The 15,345-nt window shown below is 34.8% G+C and overlaps 2 protein-coding genes across 7 annotated transcripts in view; one reads left to right on the top strand and one right to left on the bottom strand.

The window, feature by feature from the left end:
• RB1 (RB transcriptional corepressor 1) overlaps positions 1-15,345 on the top strand; it is a 48,712-nt gene that overhangs the window by 18,439 nt on the left and 14,928 nt on the right. For 5 of the 6 annotated variants that reach the window (XM_087919453.1, XM_087919451.1, XM_087919452.1 and 2 more), the window contains 6 exons: positions 2,276-2,392; positions 3,301-3,357; positions 3,447-3,478; positions 3,582-3,658; positions 3,856-4,058; positions 14,603-14,721. In XM_087919453.1, coding sequence (XP_087775579.1) covers positions 2,276-2,392; positions 3,301-3,357; positions 3,447-3,478; positions 3,582-3,658; positions 3,856-4,058; positions 14,603-14,721 — 605 coding nt within the window. Of the gene's footprint in view, positions 1-2,275; positions 2,393-3,300; positions 3,358-3,446; positions 3,479-3,581; positions 3,659-3,855; positions 4,059-11,637; positions 11,766-14,602; positions 14,722-15,345 lie in introns of those variants that run through there. The other variant, XM_087919455.1, reaches the window with a different exon arrangement.
• Positions 9,991-11,268, bottom strand: LPAR6 (lysophosphatidic acid receptor 6). The gene has a single exon (XM_026707676.2). The coding sequence runs from the start codon at positions 11,134-11,136 to the stop codon at positions 10,111-10,113; it is 1,026 nt and encodes a 341-aa protein (XP_026563461.1). The 5' UTR covers positions 11,137-11,268; the 3' UTR covers positions 9,991-10,110.

The raw sequence follows: 15,345 nt of genomic DNA, 5'->3' as shown, positions 1-15,345 counted from the left end.
CAGGTTAAGACATAGTAAGACAACTGTTAAAACAAGCCTATAGTTACAAGCACATTCAAAATTATGGCTTAACTTTACAGGAAAATCAGGCTGTCTTAAGTTGTTAGGATCTTTATATGTTTTTTTTTAAACTAAAAAGGAAATAAAGAAAAATACATTTTTCAATATTCTAGAGCAGGGGTCTCCATCTCCCAGGTCATGGCCCATTACTGAACCACAGTTTAAAACCGGGCCATGGGAGATATGGGCAAACGCATGCACAAGCTCTCTCCACTTGCACACATGTCTGTGCATGAATGTGCCTGCCACTCCCCCCCACCCTCCACCAGGCTGGAAAGGCTGGGGACCGCTGTTTTAATTATTTGGTCAGGATTTACCAGTTTATAAGCCATAAACTTTGGGAAAAAGATGTAGGATGAGCATGATTTCTGTCAGGAATAAAAACACAATGTTATAATAAAAGTGCTAATTAAGAAGAAAATTGATATTCTTTATTGAATCATTGGGCGATATTCACTATGGTTGACATCGGCAGAAAGGATTTCCTAATATATAACTCTCACCAACAACTTCTCTAAAAACACATAGATTTTCCAAAGGACGTTTTTAATGTTCAGTGAGAGGAGGACAGGACAAGTCATTTTCTTTAAATTGATAGCTGTGTACTTATGATTACTCCCCTACAGCAAGCATTTATTTATTTTACTTGTTGCTCTGAATAAATTTTCTAAGTAGAGAATTATTATATCCCAAGCAACCTCAATCTCCCTGCTCTGCCATCCCAATAGCTATTAGTCAAGGGGACAGTGGTTGAGTTTTATATATCATACTAACCCATATCAAGTAGTATTGATATGACAACAGTTTGGTCCTAGCCTGGGCAACATCTCATACATGGGAAGGAGCTGACGCAGAAAATGCCCTTTGCTTCAAGGTCATTTCCTATACTTCAAATTGGAGCATATTCAAAGACCTTTGTTGAACTTAATATAGGCAGACTTTAGGCTTATAGGCTAAACTTTGTTTTTTCCCTCTTTTTTCAATCATTGCACAAAATCCTAAAATCTCAGTTTAATGCAAAGGCAAAATGTGAGCCACCCAGAAAGTTATTTTTGGTCCTTAGTTATGTTAGTTACATATGGGGAAGTGTCATGCTGGGGGTAGTTGATAGATTAATAACAAATTGCACTTCCCCCCAGTTTCATCCTACTCCCCCTTCCCCCTCTTTTAATTATAATTGATAATTTGTATTTTATAGTGTTTTATTTTTTTATTATCTACACATTGTTTTATTCTTTTTAATGTTGTAAGCCAGTGGTCTCCAACCTTTCCAGCTTTGCAGACCAGTGTGGAGGGGAGAGGGAGATGGGATGGTTCCGTGCAAGAAGCAGGTCAGCCTGCACTCAGCTGCTGCTTCCATGACCGGTTTTGAACAGGGAGCAGCCCAGTAATGGGCAGCAGCCAGGGATTGGGGAACCCTGTTGTAAGCTGCCCATAGTCACTTCATGGTGAGATGGGTGGCAAACAAAATTAATAAATAAACATTTTGCCAACCAATGGAAAAACAGGTATTAATATGAGAGGCATTGTTTTATATAGGGTCCATCTCATATTGTACCCTAAATAGGTCTATAATATTCATTCCTGTAACAAAAAAACAACAACCCCAAACCTCTAAAAGTTTGTTGTAACATGTTCATAAGAACAGATCCTAAATAGTAAGATTAGTTCTATATTTTGAACTATATTCAAAGGCAGGTTAATATAATATATAAATAAGAGGTTATCAGAGTGGGAATCATTGCTATCTATTGACTATAATGTTCATAGCATTCATACTACTCTGATAAAAAGAACTCATGTTGCAGAGTTGGTTCTTCTATTGCAATAATATATCTGTGAGTTTAAATTTTAAATTAATTCAAAGGTTGTTTGTTATATCTTAGTCTCCTGAACTGATTTCTTAAACATAATAATTTAATTACATGTTTGTTATGACTAAAACAATCTTATCCTGTTGCTAACAAAATGAAGCAATGATTTAATAATGTGCTATTTATAAAGATCACACTCTAATTGAAATTTTTTTCTTTTTCTAATATATTGTGTATCTAAAGATGTTGATGATGTTACCTATTCAGTTGTATCTGACTCTTCACGAATCATATGGGCAAGGTCTCTCCACGATCTTGCACTACTATTTTGAGTTGTACTGTGTTCTGGCTGTTGTCAGCTTTGATGGTGGTATCTAAAGATTTCCTTCCAAATATTATAGAACTGCACAGTTAATCCTCATGAATCAATAGTGAAAAGAGTAGAAAATATGGGTATTATCTTCAAGAACAAATTTGCTGAAGCAGTTGGACAAGGCTGTGCTGAAATTGGATCTCAGGTAGGGTTCTTCAATAATTCAAAGCAAAATATATTTTTTCTTAAGTGCTAGGTAAATTCTGAACTGGGGATGCATTGAGTTGAGGAAATCAATGAATTTAAAGTATTCCTCATGAATCATGTTGGTGTTGTCATAATTCTTATTAATTCACATCCTTTACATATCTGTGGAACAAAAGTTGCTGCAAATAAGATGCTGCAAATAAGATCTGTAGAAGCAAGCTGATTTTAACAACTTGGTTTTATGTCAGCTCTATTTTATTATCAAAACATATTGTGTAATCTAGAACTCAAAGAGAATATACATATCCTATAAATACAATATAGAAATGAAATAAAAACCAATGTTGCCTATAAATATATTGGAATGAATGGTATTTGAAGTGCTACAATAATTAGAATTGGCTCACTGTTGAAGATGGCCTGCTGAATGCCTCAGCCTGATATTTATTTATTCATTTATTTATTAAAATTATATGCTACTCATCTCACTGATAAAAGTGACTCTGGGTAGCTATCAATTATTACTGGTTGCTTATCTTCACTAAATCCTCTTGTAAAGCAATTAAATTCTATTAAATTCTCTTGTAAAACAATTAAGAAATGCAAAATGTCTAGAAGAGGTGTTTCAGAACAATGAGATCAAAACAAAGAAAGACAATTACAAACAATTGGCATTATTCAAGTGGAAAAGAGAAAATGAGGCCAAGATGAGGCCTACAGCTTTGATTGTTTTATCACTATATACTTTTTCTGATGATCAAGTTTTTTTTATTTATATATCAACGTTTTGAGTAGTGTAGTACTGTATAATTAAATGGTCCACAAACATTGGCAAAAGAGATTAAATAATTTGTATTCATAGCATTATGTTTCACTTATAAAATAATATTTTATTTGCTATTTTAGAGGTATAAAATTGGAGTAAGGTTATACTATCGAGTGATGGAATCCTTATTAAAGTCGGTATGTTTTCAGTATATTATTTTTTATAATACTCTATATGTTAGCTTTAAAAGTGCTATGCTAAATTTTGATTTATGTATCTGTTACAGGAAGAAAAACGTCTGTCAGTTCATAATTTCAGGTATGTTTACTAAAATATTCTTTAGATATCTCTACTTTGTAAAACTATTTTAGAATGCTTATATGATAAAAATTTGTTAATGAGGTATATTTTTCTTTTACAGCAAACTTTTGAATAATGACGTTTTCCATATCTCTCTGTTGGCTTGTGCTCTTGAGCTAGTCATGGCTACATACGGCAGTAAGTTCAAATTAACTAGAAGCATTATCAAGCAATCATTCTTGAGACAAATTTTTTCCCCAAAGCATTTTGTGAGATAGGGAATCTACCATCTTTAAAATGTTATTTTAAATGTAAAGTCTTGTAATAACTCAGCATAACAACTAATTTTATACATGACTTTGTTGTTCCACATTAATCAGTTGTGTTCTCCTAAGCTTCAAGAAATGCCTCACAGAATGTGAATGTGGAGACAGACTTGTCTTTTCCATGGATCATCAACATCCTGGATTTGAAAGCCTTTGAATTATACATGATTGTTGAAAGCTTCATTAAAGCAGAACCAAGCTTGACCAGAGAGATGATAAAACACCTGGAATGCTGTGAACACAAAATTATGGAATCGCTTGCATGGCAATCAGTAAGTTGTTTTTTAAACATATAACACGGTATTGTATGTCTATGTTCCATAAAATTATTTTTATTGTATAGTTTAGTGAATGAACTCTGAATTTACATTAGGATAATTTTATAAACGTATAATCCAAATTAATTAGGAGTTGAAGTGATACCCATTAACTCAGCAGAATACATATACATTTTCTACTTCTTTATAATAGTTTTGCTTCTCTACAGTGTTTGGAAATGGATTAGTTGTTGGGTTTGCACCTGTTCCTGAAAGTGAATTGGAAGATTATAAAAAAAGGTAGCAACTTGAACAGGCCAAAAGCATTTCTCTGAGAGATTTCTTGTCAGTTCAGTATTGGTCCTCTTTGGGGCACCCTACCTATGCCTGTACATACCCTCCTCCCCCTGTCTTCATTATAGGACAGTTACACATAATTTGAATTTAAAAAGGATGTAAAGGGTGAAAAGAAAAATATCATCATTAGATTTCAAGGACCATGACTAAAGAAATCAAATGTAAGCTTTGTTCTTTAATTTTAATGTATTATTTGTTATTAATGTGTTATTTGCATAACTCACTTGTTGAAATTGATATTGGATTGTTTAAATAATATTGAATAATGAAAATTGTGGTCAACTCCACCTACCTTTATGCACAGAATATCTCTGCTTATCTAATAAGGGGGCAATGAACCTTGGTTTATCTATTTTTTCAGCTTCAGAACCTTGGTGTACTACCGGTAGTACAGGTAGTCCTCGACTTATGACTGCAATTGAGCCCAAAATTTTTGTTGTTAAGTGAGACATTTGTTAAGTGAGTTTTGCTCCATTTTATGACCTTTCTTGCTACAGTTTTTAAGTGAATCATTGCAGTTGTTTAGTTAGTAACCCAGTTGTTAAGTGAATGGCTCCCCCATTGACTTTGCTTGTCAGAAGGTTGGAAAAGTTGATCACATGACTCCACGACACTGCAATGGTCATAAGTATGAACCAGTTGCCAAGCACCTGAAGTTTGATCACATGATCATGGGGATGCTACAAGGATTGTAACTGAAAAATGATGTCACTTTTTTCAGTGCTGTTGTAACTTTGAATGATCACTGAGTCGAGGACTTGCTGTAAACTAAAAGGAAGAAATAAAGCAATAAATCTTCATTTTTGTCATAGACCAACATCATTAAATGAATGACAAAATATGACTTTTCCACTTTCTAGTTAAGCACTAAGCAGTCAAAAGATGACTGTTTTACTTGAAAGGGGGCCAACACGATTAACAAGGTAAATTCAGCACTTTGCATTAGCATTGGAAGTCTTGGATCCTAAGAAATAAGTAAGATTAAATAAATAAATAAAGATTAAATAAATAAGATTAAATAAAATCTTACTAGTTCCATAGTGGTCTACTGCAGGGGTCCCCAACCTCTGGGCTACATCCTGGTCAGTGGCAGGCTGCGGAAGTAGTGCGTGAGCATGGTGGAAGAACATGTGCATGCAGCTTCATTTGTGTGAGCTGTGGGTACGCATGCCTGCTGCTTACACAAATGGAGCTGCATATGCTCGTCCACAAAACCGGAAAAGTTGGAGACTGCTGGTCTACTGTTTCAAAGACTTAAGTATGTTATGCTAATAACAGTGTTATAGTTTTTCAGTTTACAGATTTTATACTGTGTTTAATTACTTCTGAAAGTGTTCAGTCCAAATGCATTCAGATAGTCCCGATGATCAAACATTATTTTAACTCCAATCAAAGCTGCAGTAAAAAGAATTCTAAGTGATTTCCACAGAATACATCAAGATTTTCTGGTTTTAGCTGTACTCACAAATGTTTTTAATTATGCAACTAATCCTTAGCTCCTACTATATTGATAAAACCATCTTACAGATGCTGTTATACCTCCCAAGTCTCTCAGCCTAACTTAAGCTTCTTTTCAATGTTGAAGACCTGTTTAATCATCTTTTCCAGAAACTGATTGGTAACATTTAATCAAGAGCATTCTCTGCTTTCACAAAGACATAAGTGGCATTCGGTGTTGTGCTCTCTTTTAGTGTTTCCTAAGAGACTTAATAAATTTTGGAAAGCTTAATTTTATTTATAGTTTATATAACATATTAGATGTCTACATACTTTTTAAATGCCCAAGATGCTGAGATACAGGCCTATCTTCTGATCTTGTTCTTAAATGTATTCACATCAGATGATGGGACAGATTAAATAAGGAATCTTCATGTTACTAGACCTTATTAAAATTCTACCTAGTAGCCTCTTGCAATAAAGGAATCTTGCTTCCAATGATAAAGCAGGCAGATGAATCTAGAGGAGTAGGTACACTTATGCATCTGGCAAATGCATTTTCTAATGCAAGTACAGGTAGTCCTTGACTTAGAACAGTTCATTTAGTGATGATTCAAAGTTAAACAACACTGTAAAAAGTAACTTGCAACCACTTTTTACATTTATGACCATTGTGGCATCCCCATGGACATGTGATAAAAATTCAGATGCTTGGCAAATGACTCATACTTACAATGGTTGGGATCATGTCTTGGGATCATGTGATCACCTTGTGTGACCTTCCCCATAGTCAATGGGGTAACCAGATTCACTTAACAGCCATAGTACTAACTTAAAGGTAGTGATCCACTTAACAATTGTGGCAACAAAAGTAGTAAAATGGGACAAAACTCACTTAACAAATGTCTCACTTAGTAACAGCAATTTTGGGCTTAATTGCAGTTGCAAGTTGAGGACTACCTGTAATGGCCTTCAACAGCAAGTTAATGTTATAGAAAACCATGTTTCCTGTAGCTAACCAAGTACAATTAATCTGAAAGTTTATAATCTTTTCTCTTTGAACTTCTATTGCAACTGCCTTTTTAATTTTTCTGAGGATGTGTCATTCCTCTATCTGAGCTTCCTGATATTATCTTGTGCAGAACTAAATCATATCCTTGTCAGTCATGAAAGCCAGGAGTTCATTTTAGTTCTGCCTTAGTGGTGAAATTGCCTCAAGAGGTTCTTTATGTCAGTCAATTTGGAAGAAGGCGAGTATAAAACAAACATGAAAACTCTATGAATACAGATAATAGGATGCAAAGTTACTAGAGAACTGACTTAAAAAAAATAGAATGCGGGAAATTAGTTTCTGATAAATGTGTGAGTGCTTGTATGTATATATAGAAAGTTAGATATTATCTTTAGGTATGTTAAATATTTCAATCTTTGCTATTATATTTCTAGAAAAAATAGTTTTTTAGAATAACAGATTTAAAAACCAATGAATGAATGAATTTAGATTGCATATTTGGGAACATTATTTACAAGATACTGCTCTAAATTTGTAATAATACTTATTAGCAATGACAATTTAATTCTTGCTTTAAGTCAGTGTTTCTCAAACTTGGCAATTTTAAAATATGTGGACTTCCAACTCCCAGAATTCCCCAACCAGCTTGATGAACTGGAGAAGTTCTGGGTTCCTGTTGAAAAAAAATCCTGGCTGCACAGAAAAAAATACCATATTTAGAATCCTAAAGTCTCCAAAGAAATAATGTGCGAAATACAAAGATCGAATGATTAAAGTTGCTTACAGAAGCTAATGTTTATATAAACAAACACACATTGTGATTTCTACAACATAGTAGTAGCATTCTCCAACCCAGAGTTTTCCTGTGGTAGTTTGCTAACTAGAAATATATCAGAGTAAAGTCTGGCTCACTGCCACATGCTATGTTTATTTTCTAAGAAATATGTTTGGTTCCTATAAGGCCTACAGGGTTATGTGGAATTAAAATGGCAGATTGCTGGAGGCCAGCTCTTAAGGTTGAATGTTCTAGTTGCTCCTAAATGAGAAATGGCTTTGCATGCACATACATGCAGAGACAACTGGGTGTAGCTTCCAAAAGAATTGTGTGGACCTTGTAAATAAAATGGTTGCTTTAATTAATTAATAAAGAATCATGTGTTTCTACATGTTGGAAACATCTCTTTTGAATGCTTTACTCAGTCTTAATCATAGTTTTATATTTAAGATGATTTCTTGCACATTTTGCTTCTGAATAAGGATTATTAATATATTTGTAATTTACTATGTTTTGATATTGATTGTAGCCAGACAATTGAGAATTATGTGCCAATTTTACTTATTACTGATGTAGTCTTTTTCATACAAGTGTTAGTTTGTTTATGATTTGATTATTGTAAAATTTTCTGTAAGACACTGAGCCTTTAAAATCACTGAGAATATAAAACTAACTGATTATTGAACTGTCCAGTAATTTAAGGTGAAGTAGTTTATTTTTCTGGTAAAAGTTGCTGAGCTACTCAAGTTTTCAAGTGAAATTGTACAATTTAAAGGATGTGTTACCTCCAACATAATTTATGAAAATCCATGTGAGCTCTTACAACTATCTTTTAAAGACTAATAGAACTAAACAGTAAAATTAAAGGGAACAAATGTGTAAAGTATAGACCAAAAGGAAAAAAACATTGGAATCTCACCATAGTTTACTCACTTATATTATTTTTTAAAACTATGGATTACTCAATAAGCCATAAATAGCCAGGTACTCAAAAATCCCTAAGTTGTGAAGTTTAGAAATCAAAATGAATTTTATACATATATATCACTACAGGTAGTCCTCAACTTACAGCCATTCATTTAGTGACCATTTGAAGTTCCAACAGCACTGGAAAAGTAACTTATGACTGTTTTTTACACTTTTAAGATCTTTGTGGCATCACCATCATCACATAATCAAAATTCAGACTGGTAACTGGCATGTATTTGATGGTTGCAGTGTTTTGCAAAGTCAGTGGGGAAGCCAGATTCATGTATCAACTGTGTTACTGACTTAACTGCAGTGATTCACATAACAACCATGGCAAGAAAGGTCATAAAATGGGGCAAAACTCACTTAACAACTGTCTTGCTTAGCAACAGAAAATTTGGAGTCAATTGTGGTTATAAGTTGAGAACTACTTGCATAGCTAGGTTCATATTTTAAGCTAAAGCTAAGTGAACAGTATTTTATGTTGTGAATTTAGTGTATTAATTGTTCTCTATTATTATTAGCTAAAACAATTTAAAAATATTGAAAGTTATCTACCTAGAAAGATGCATTTATGTACCTTTCCTAGGCAATGATCCCCAACCTTTTTCGCCTGGGGCCTGGTTGTAGGGGCGAGGGTAACTGGATAGTGTGAGTGGCAGGCCAGGGTACATGTACGCAGTTCCAGTTGTGCGAGTGGCAGAGTGGCACACATGCATGTGATCTCTGGCCAGCCCACTGCTTACGCAAATTAATCTACGTGTATGCACGCTCTGGCCAGCCACTCGCATGGCCAAATTAAGAATAGGCCTCGGCACAGTAGTGAGCCATGGCCTAGAGGTTGGGGATCCCTGTTCTAAGGTACAATATAATTCCATTTTTTTTGCTGCAATCAACTAACATACTTCTCAAAAATGTATCTGAAAATGTCTCCGTATTCTGTCTAAGGGCTATGCAAATATTTTTTCGTTCACAGTAGGAATTTTTTCAACTGTCACCAAAATGTTGGAGATGATAATATTTCACTTAGAACTTGTTAATTCCATGTGAGAGTTGGAAGTTATATTTAATACTTCATTATTCAAATAAACAAGATTTTACCAAGCCTCAGTTTTATAAACAATCACCATAAACGATTTATCTTCATTTGTACATGGTAGAATATTATTCCATAGTCTTTTCAATAGTGTATTACCTTTGAATAAAATATTAAATTGTCAGTGATGTTACTATTGATGCTGGTAATATAGAAAGAAAACAATTTATTGGATAATAAGGAAAGCTATTAGCACTTTATTATAACACTTCCTTTTCCCAAGATATTGAATAATAAAAATATTTTCTTTTAAATTCACATAGATGAAATATTTTTCAATTTGATAATATAAATTTTATGAAACAACTGTTTAGAGATTAAAAATAGTGTTCACAACTTTTAAAATCAACATAACCATTTATATTTGTAGAAAAAGAATAGTTATAGTTTAAACATTCTATTTTCTAACTGTCAACACCATTTATATAGTAGATTCAATGTCCAGTACTCTTGCTTTTAATGCTTGGGATCGAACTTGAGTATCAGAAACTTGAGTTTCAGAAAGTCTCTGTCTTCTAGTTGATGAAGGTTTCATTTTTATTGAATTTTGAATGCTGCTTGAAATAAAATAATATACTATAGGGTCAAAACAACAGTTTGAAACAGCAATACACAGAGTGATTGGATACATAACTCTAACAGCAGTAACAATTGAACAATTAATCCATGCTTGGGTTCTCATGAGAGCATAAAATATTAGGGTGATGTTATACGGAACAAAACAGAAACAGAAAATCAGTAAGTGAACGAGTATCATTCGTAGAACTTTTTTTTTACTTAATTTATTCCTGGTCAGTGTAATTGGCTTATTTAATGTCCTTATGACTATTGCAGAGCATGTCACATTCAGTATGAGAGGAATAAAAAAGCCTACAGTTTCAATGAAAATAATAATTCTTGAAAGATAGGTTTTCCAAGTTTTTTCAGAAAAGTTTTCAAAGCATGTATTGTGTGTCCATCCTTCAGTACTAACATGGGCATTGGTGGATTGAAAGAAACTTGCTGGTATGCTTCCTGTCGTCACAATTATCCAAATTATAATGCAGATGATCTTTGCATTTCTTTTTGTTCTGATTGTCTTTGACCAAAATGGATATACAATTGCTAAAAAACGGTCAACACTGATACTGGTTAAAAACAAAATGCTCCCATACATGTTTGTATAAAATAGTGTGACAGAAATCTTGCATAGAACATCTCCAAATGGCCAGTCTTTTGATGCAAAAGAGTAAATTCTGAATGGTAATGTAAACACAAAAAGGAGATCTGATATTGCTAAATTAAGCATGTAAGTTGTAGTTTCATTTCTGATTTTTAGTGTGCACGTAAAGATGTAAATAGCAACACAGTTTGATATTAAACCAAGGACAAATACCATACTAAACACACAGCCATATAAAGTATATTTAAAGGAGTCTTGAATAGTACAATTGGAATTTGCCATCATAATGACAACTTAATTATTTATAATTAGAAAATTCCTTAGTAAGTCTGTACCTTTGTTATAGCTGTAGTAAATCCTCAGATGGTTTATAAATCTAGTCTTTCCCTTCACTTGGGTCCACATTATTTGAAATGTTCATAGTTCAGTAAGCCAGTTCCACTTATCAGTATGTCATTCCTTTCTTCCAAGAATATTAGTTGTTCATGTTCACAAATCTAGACGGTAGTAAATTTCAGAAATAAGGAACATTGTCCTTCAAATTAATTAAAATCCAAGTATAATTTCTTCAAATGTTGAGATTGCTCCTTCTCATTCACTGGAAAAATATTGGAAATAAAAAACATTACAAATAAATCCTTTGTAAAGTTAAATTAAGTAACTTTGAAACTTCTGGGAAAATAGATGTCCAGGTTTCATCACTGTGTTGCAGTTTTCAATCTTCTTGTCGTTGAACTGTACGATGGAATAAAATTCCGAAGCATGTCCTTTCTTGCTGAATTTCAGCTTCCTCCTCAGATGCTACTCTGCTATTATGCGTTTCCGTCTTCAGAGAAGATTAAACAAAAAGCCCTACCCATGCTTACTCAACTTACATGATAACATCACAGGAAGAAGGGGCTGAGCTACAAAAGGTTTCAGTTTTCAATTCTGCTTTAAGGTGTTTAGTTGAAAAGATTTTAGTCACAAATATTTGTATTGGAAAGTATGCATATAACTCAGTGTGATAATCAAAACTTCTTTAACTGTCTTGAAATATTTGCTAGACTGAACTTATTTTAGAGACACTTAAACTTTATTAGTCTTAAACATAAGTGTTTTTCTGTAGTAAACATAATATATGCACATTATTTAAAGCTTGTTGTAAAGGCATGTTTACCATGCAATGAAGTACAGAATGGGACCTTCAGGCTCCCACCTTTGGCCACGCCTCCTTTGCCTCCAGCCACCCATTCACAGCCAGCTTTTCTCCTCTGCTGGCCCTCCCCCAGCGATTCTCCCTGGCCAGTGGGCCTCTGGCCCTACGCCCCTTGCCCTTCGGCTCAGCCCATTCACCGAGACACTGTTTGTCTTGAGAGTTTCACTCCATGTGACAAAAAGCTGCCAGGCAATTGGGTAGCAGGTAGTAACGATGGGGCTGGGAAAGGTGACCAAGGAGGCTGAAAGAAGGTTGCGATTGGTGACAAGTTATGGAAGAGAGCGGCGGGAAGAAGCAAATGCTGCCTGCATATGGCTGGTGCTGGTGTTGGGAGGAGGAAACAGACAAATGCTGCCCGTGCGCTGCTTCTGGGGGGGCTAGAGGCAGCAGATAGGCAAACGTGTGGTTCGTGCTGGTGCTGGGAGGAGGCGGAGGCAGGCAAACACTACTTGCGTGTTGCTCCTGGGGGCTGGGAGGCGGCAGGGCATTGACGTTAAACACAGCTGCTGGCGGTGTGTGGGGGAGGTGTCAAATGGCATGGCACGCAATGGAGGGGTAACTTAGCTGCCCATTTAGTGTTAAGCCAGAGTCCAGGCTTAGAGGCAACAGATGTGAAAGTTCGAATTGCTGCCCATTGCCTGTTGCTGCCTGCCCGTTGCCCGCAGCGGCTTCCTATTTTAACCCCCTTCCCATTTTCACCCTTGCCATTGCCTCCACACATGGACTTTGGCCTGACGCCTAGCAGGCCCCCTCCTGTCTGATGCTGAATGGGCAGTTTGGCTGCCCCTCATCATGCGCCACCACCTTTTGACCCCCTGCACCACCACCACCACCAGCTGCACATAGACAGGGTTTGTCTGCTTCCTCCCAGCACCAGCCATATGCAGGCAGCTTCCCCCAGCCCCCCAAAGTCTATAAAAATATTTTTGCTTGGTGCTGTATAATTATAGATTTTTCAAAACATTTTTTTTGCATTAAACTGTTATATTTTCTGAGCTGGTATTTCCTTGTTGATTCAAATGAGCTTTAGAGTTGAGCTACTTTGAAACCAGTCTTTATTTCATGAAAGCCTTAATGTTTCATCTTGATTTCCTATACATGTATATGTAGCTAAATACAGGATGTTTAATACTGTGGGACAGAATTTAATATGTTTAACTTCATGCACAAATGTGACTATCTAAATATTTTCCCTAGATAAAAGTGAAAAAAGGTACAAAGTCCTAGGTGTAGGGTGTGGCTCTGCTTAGTAACATTCCTTGAAAATTCAGCTCTATAGTGCTGGATTATCTTAGCATATCAAGTGAATTTATATGAATTTTATGGCATTTTACTTCTTATGCGGGCGTTCAGAAAATATGACAACGGCTTATCGAACATACATTGGATGGAAAGAATTCTTGTTAGATTTTAAGTGTTTTATAAATTTGTCTTTGATCCTAAATACTATAGATATGAATGTATGTACTACTTTAAAATTCAATTATGAATCTTATAGCCAAGCACCACTTAGTGGTGGAATTGTGCTATATCTCAGTTAGAAGAATTGATATGGCATTTTCTGTAAACATGGTATTATCTTTTAAAACTTCTGAGGAAATGCTGAAAACAATGTACAATTATCTTTAGATAACAGTAGTTTGGGTTTCCCCCCCAGAAAAGTAATATCTTTGTATAGATACTGTTTTACTTGGGTGCCGCTTTTTACCATTTCCTTATTATATTTGATATAATGTTGATAATTGAGGTAGACAAATGGCAGCATTCAATGAGCCTCAAGGTTGTTTCATTCCATTTCAGCTATGATTTTGGTTAATTCCTAACTCTTAATGAATATTTCATCACCACTGAGCATGCTTAATTCTTACCAACATTTTGAAAATGTTTGTATCACAGCTTGTCCTTTTTGATAACGTGCACTATTATTGTTCTAAGGTATGATGTTTGGGGATTGTTTTACTACATATTGCTTGGCCATTTACCTTTATATAGCCTTATTTTCAGGGTTAAATAAGAAGTATTCCTTTGAATCATACCTAAATAATACTTGAATGAGAGACTTCTAGGAAATTTCAGGAGTTGGATGCTATTGTGATACTCTGCAGCACTCCTATCCATCTAATATTATAAACATATAGAAATGAACCTTTTTGAGACTCAGTATAGATCATTTTACATGGTATTATTAATGAGGAAATCGGGCTTATTTGTGACACAAAATAAAGCAGAACAGTATGAAAGTCTTACAAAATTGTGTATGCTTATTATATCTCATTGATTTCTTATATATTTCATAAGTTGTGATTTACTAATGTAATTATTTAAATAACTTAACATGCAGCTTTCTGTGTGCATATATACTTTATATATAAGTATTATGATTGCTAAATTCCTTGCTGTTAAAAACTGTATTGACAAATGTTTGAAACAAACGTATGTGAAAGTTAACTTCTATTCTCAGTAGTCATAGGATGGCTCTTCTAAGATAGACTATCATGTTATGAGTAAGAAGAATTTAAATAAGAAATGTAATTATTGTTTGGTGTCTTTTAGAATTCACCATTATTTGAACTGATAAAGCAGTCCAAAGACCGAGAGGGACAGGCTGATGAGCCCGAACCTGCCAACTATTTTACCCAACCTCTTCAACATAATCACAGTGCTGCAGATTTGTAAGTAAGACGGTCCTCAAAGGAGATACTTTCCACTTTCGTATAGAGCTACCCTCTTTCATGTGGGAATCCAGATTAAAAGATTGCTGATAGACAGTTGTGTAGCATCTGCTTGAATATAACACAGCAGGAAACGGAAGCTTGCTACCTCTGGGTAACTTTTACTATTGTCAAGTGGTATTTTCTCTTAAGAATTTCCCTAATACTCACTCAGAATTTGCTTTCCTGTAATCATAGGATTCATTATTTGCTGATTTTATCAAAATCATGAAAGTAGTATTCTGCTGTCGTGTTGCAAGTTTTGCTTTTGTGGGGCGGACAGGCATCGTTAAAATGCAGAAAAGAGTGAGCAGGCTTTTTGATAACGCCAGGCTGTTTTTGTTGGTCTGCTTCCCCCTATAGATGCAGATAGCCTGCAGTTTAAATCCATGATTCCGTATCTTGCACTTTGCACCATCCTTGAACATCCCTTTTATCTGTTTGAACAGTGCTACTTCGTGCTATTTTATTCTATATATTACTGTCTTTGAGACATAATGGCATCTAAGGATGTTTACAGCAAATGCAAGTTCCAAACATTTGAATTAAAACGTAAGAAGGTTAAGACAGTAAACAGACAAGGTA

The sequence above is a fragment of the Pseudonaja textilis genome, chromosome 1 (assembly GCF_049901715.1).
Source record: "Pseudonaja textilis isolate UNSWEBS1 chromosome 1, rPseTex1.2, whole genome shotgun sequence".
Taxonomy (NCBI): Eukaryota; Metazoa; Chordata; class Lepidosauria; order Squamata; family Elapidae; genus Pseudonaja; species Pseudonaja textilis.
Note: the sequence above shows the minus strand (reverse complement) of the source record. Positions and strands in the feature narration are given on the sequence as shown.

Excerpts from the sequence above, each read along its gene's own strand:
- LPAR6 (XM_026707676.2), bottom strand. The coding sequence starts at position 11,136 with ATGATGGCAAATTCCAATTGTACTATTCAAGACTCCTTTAAATATACT.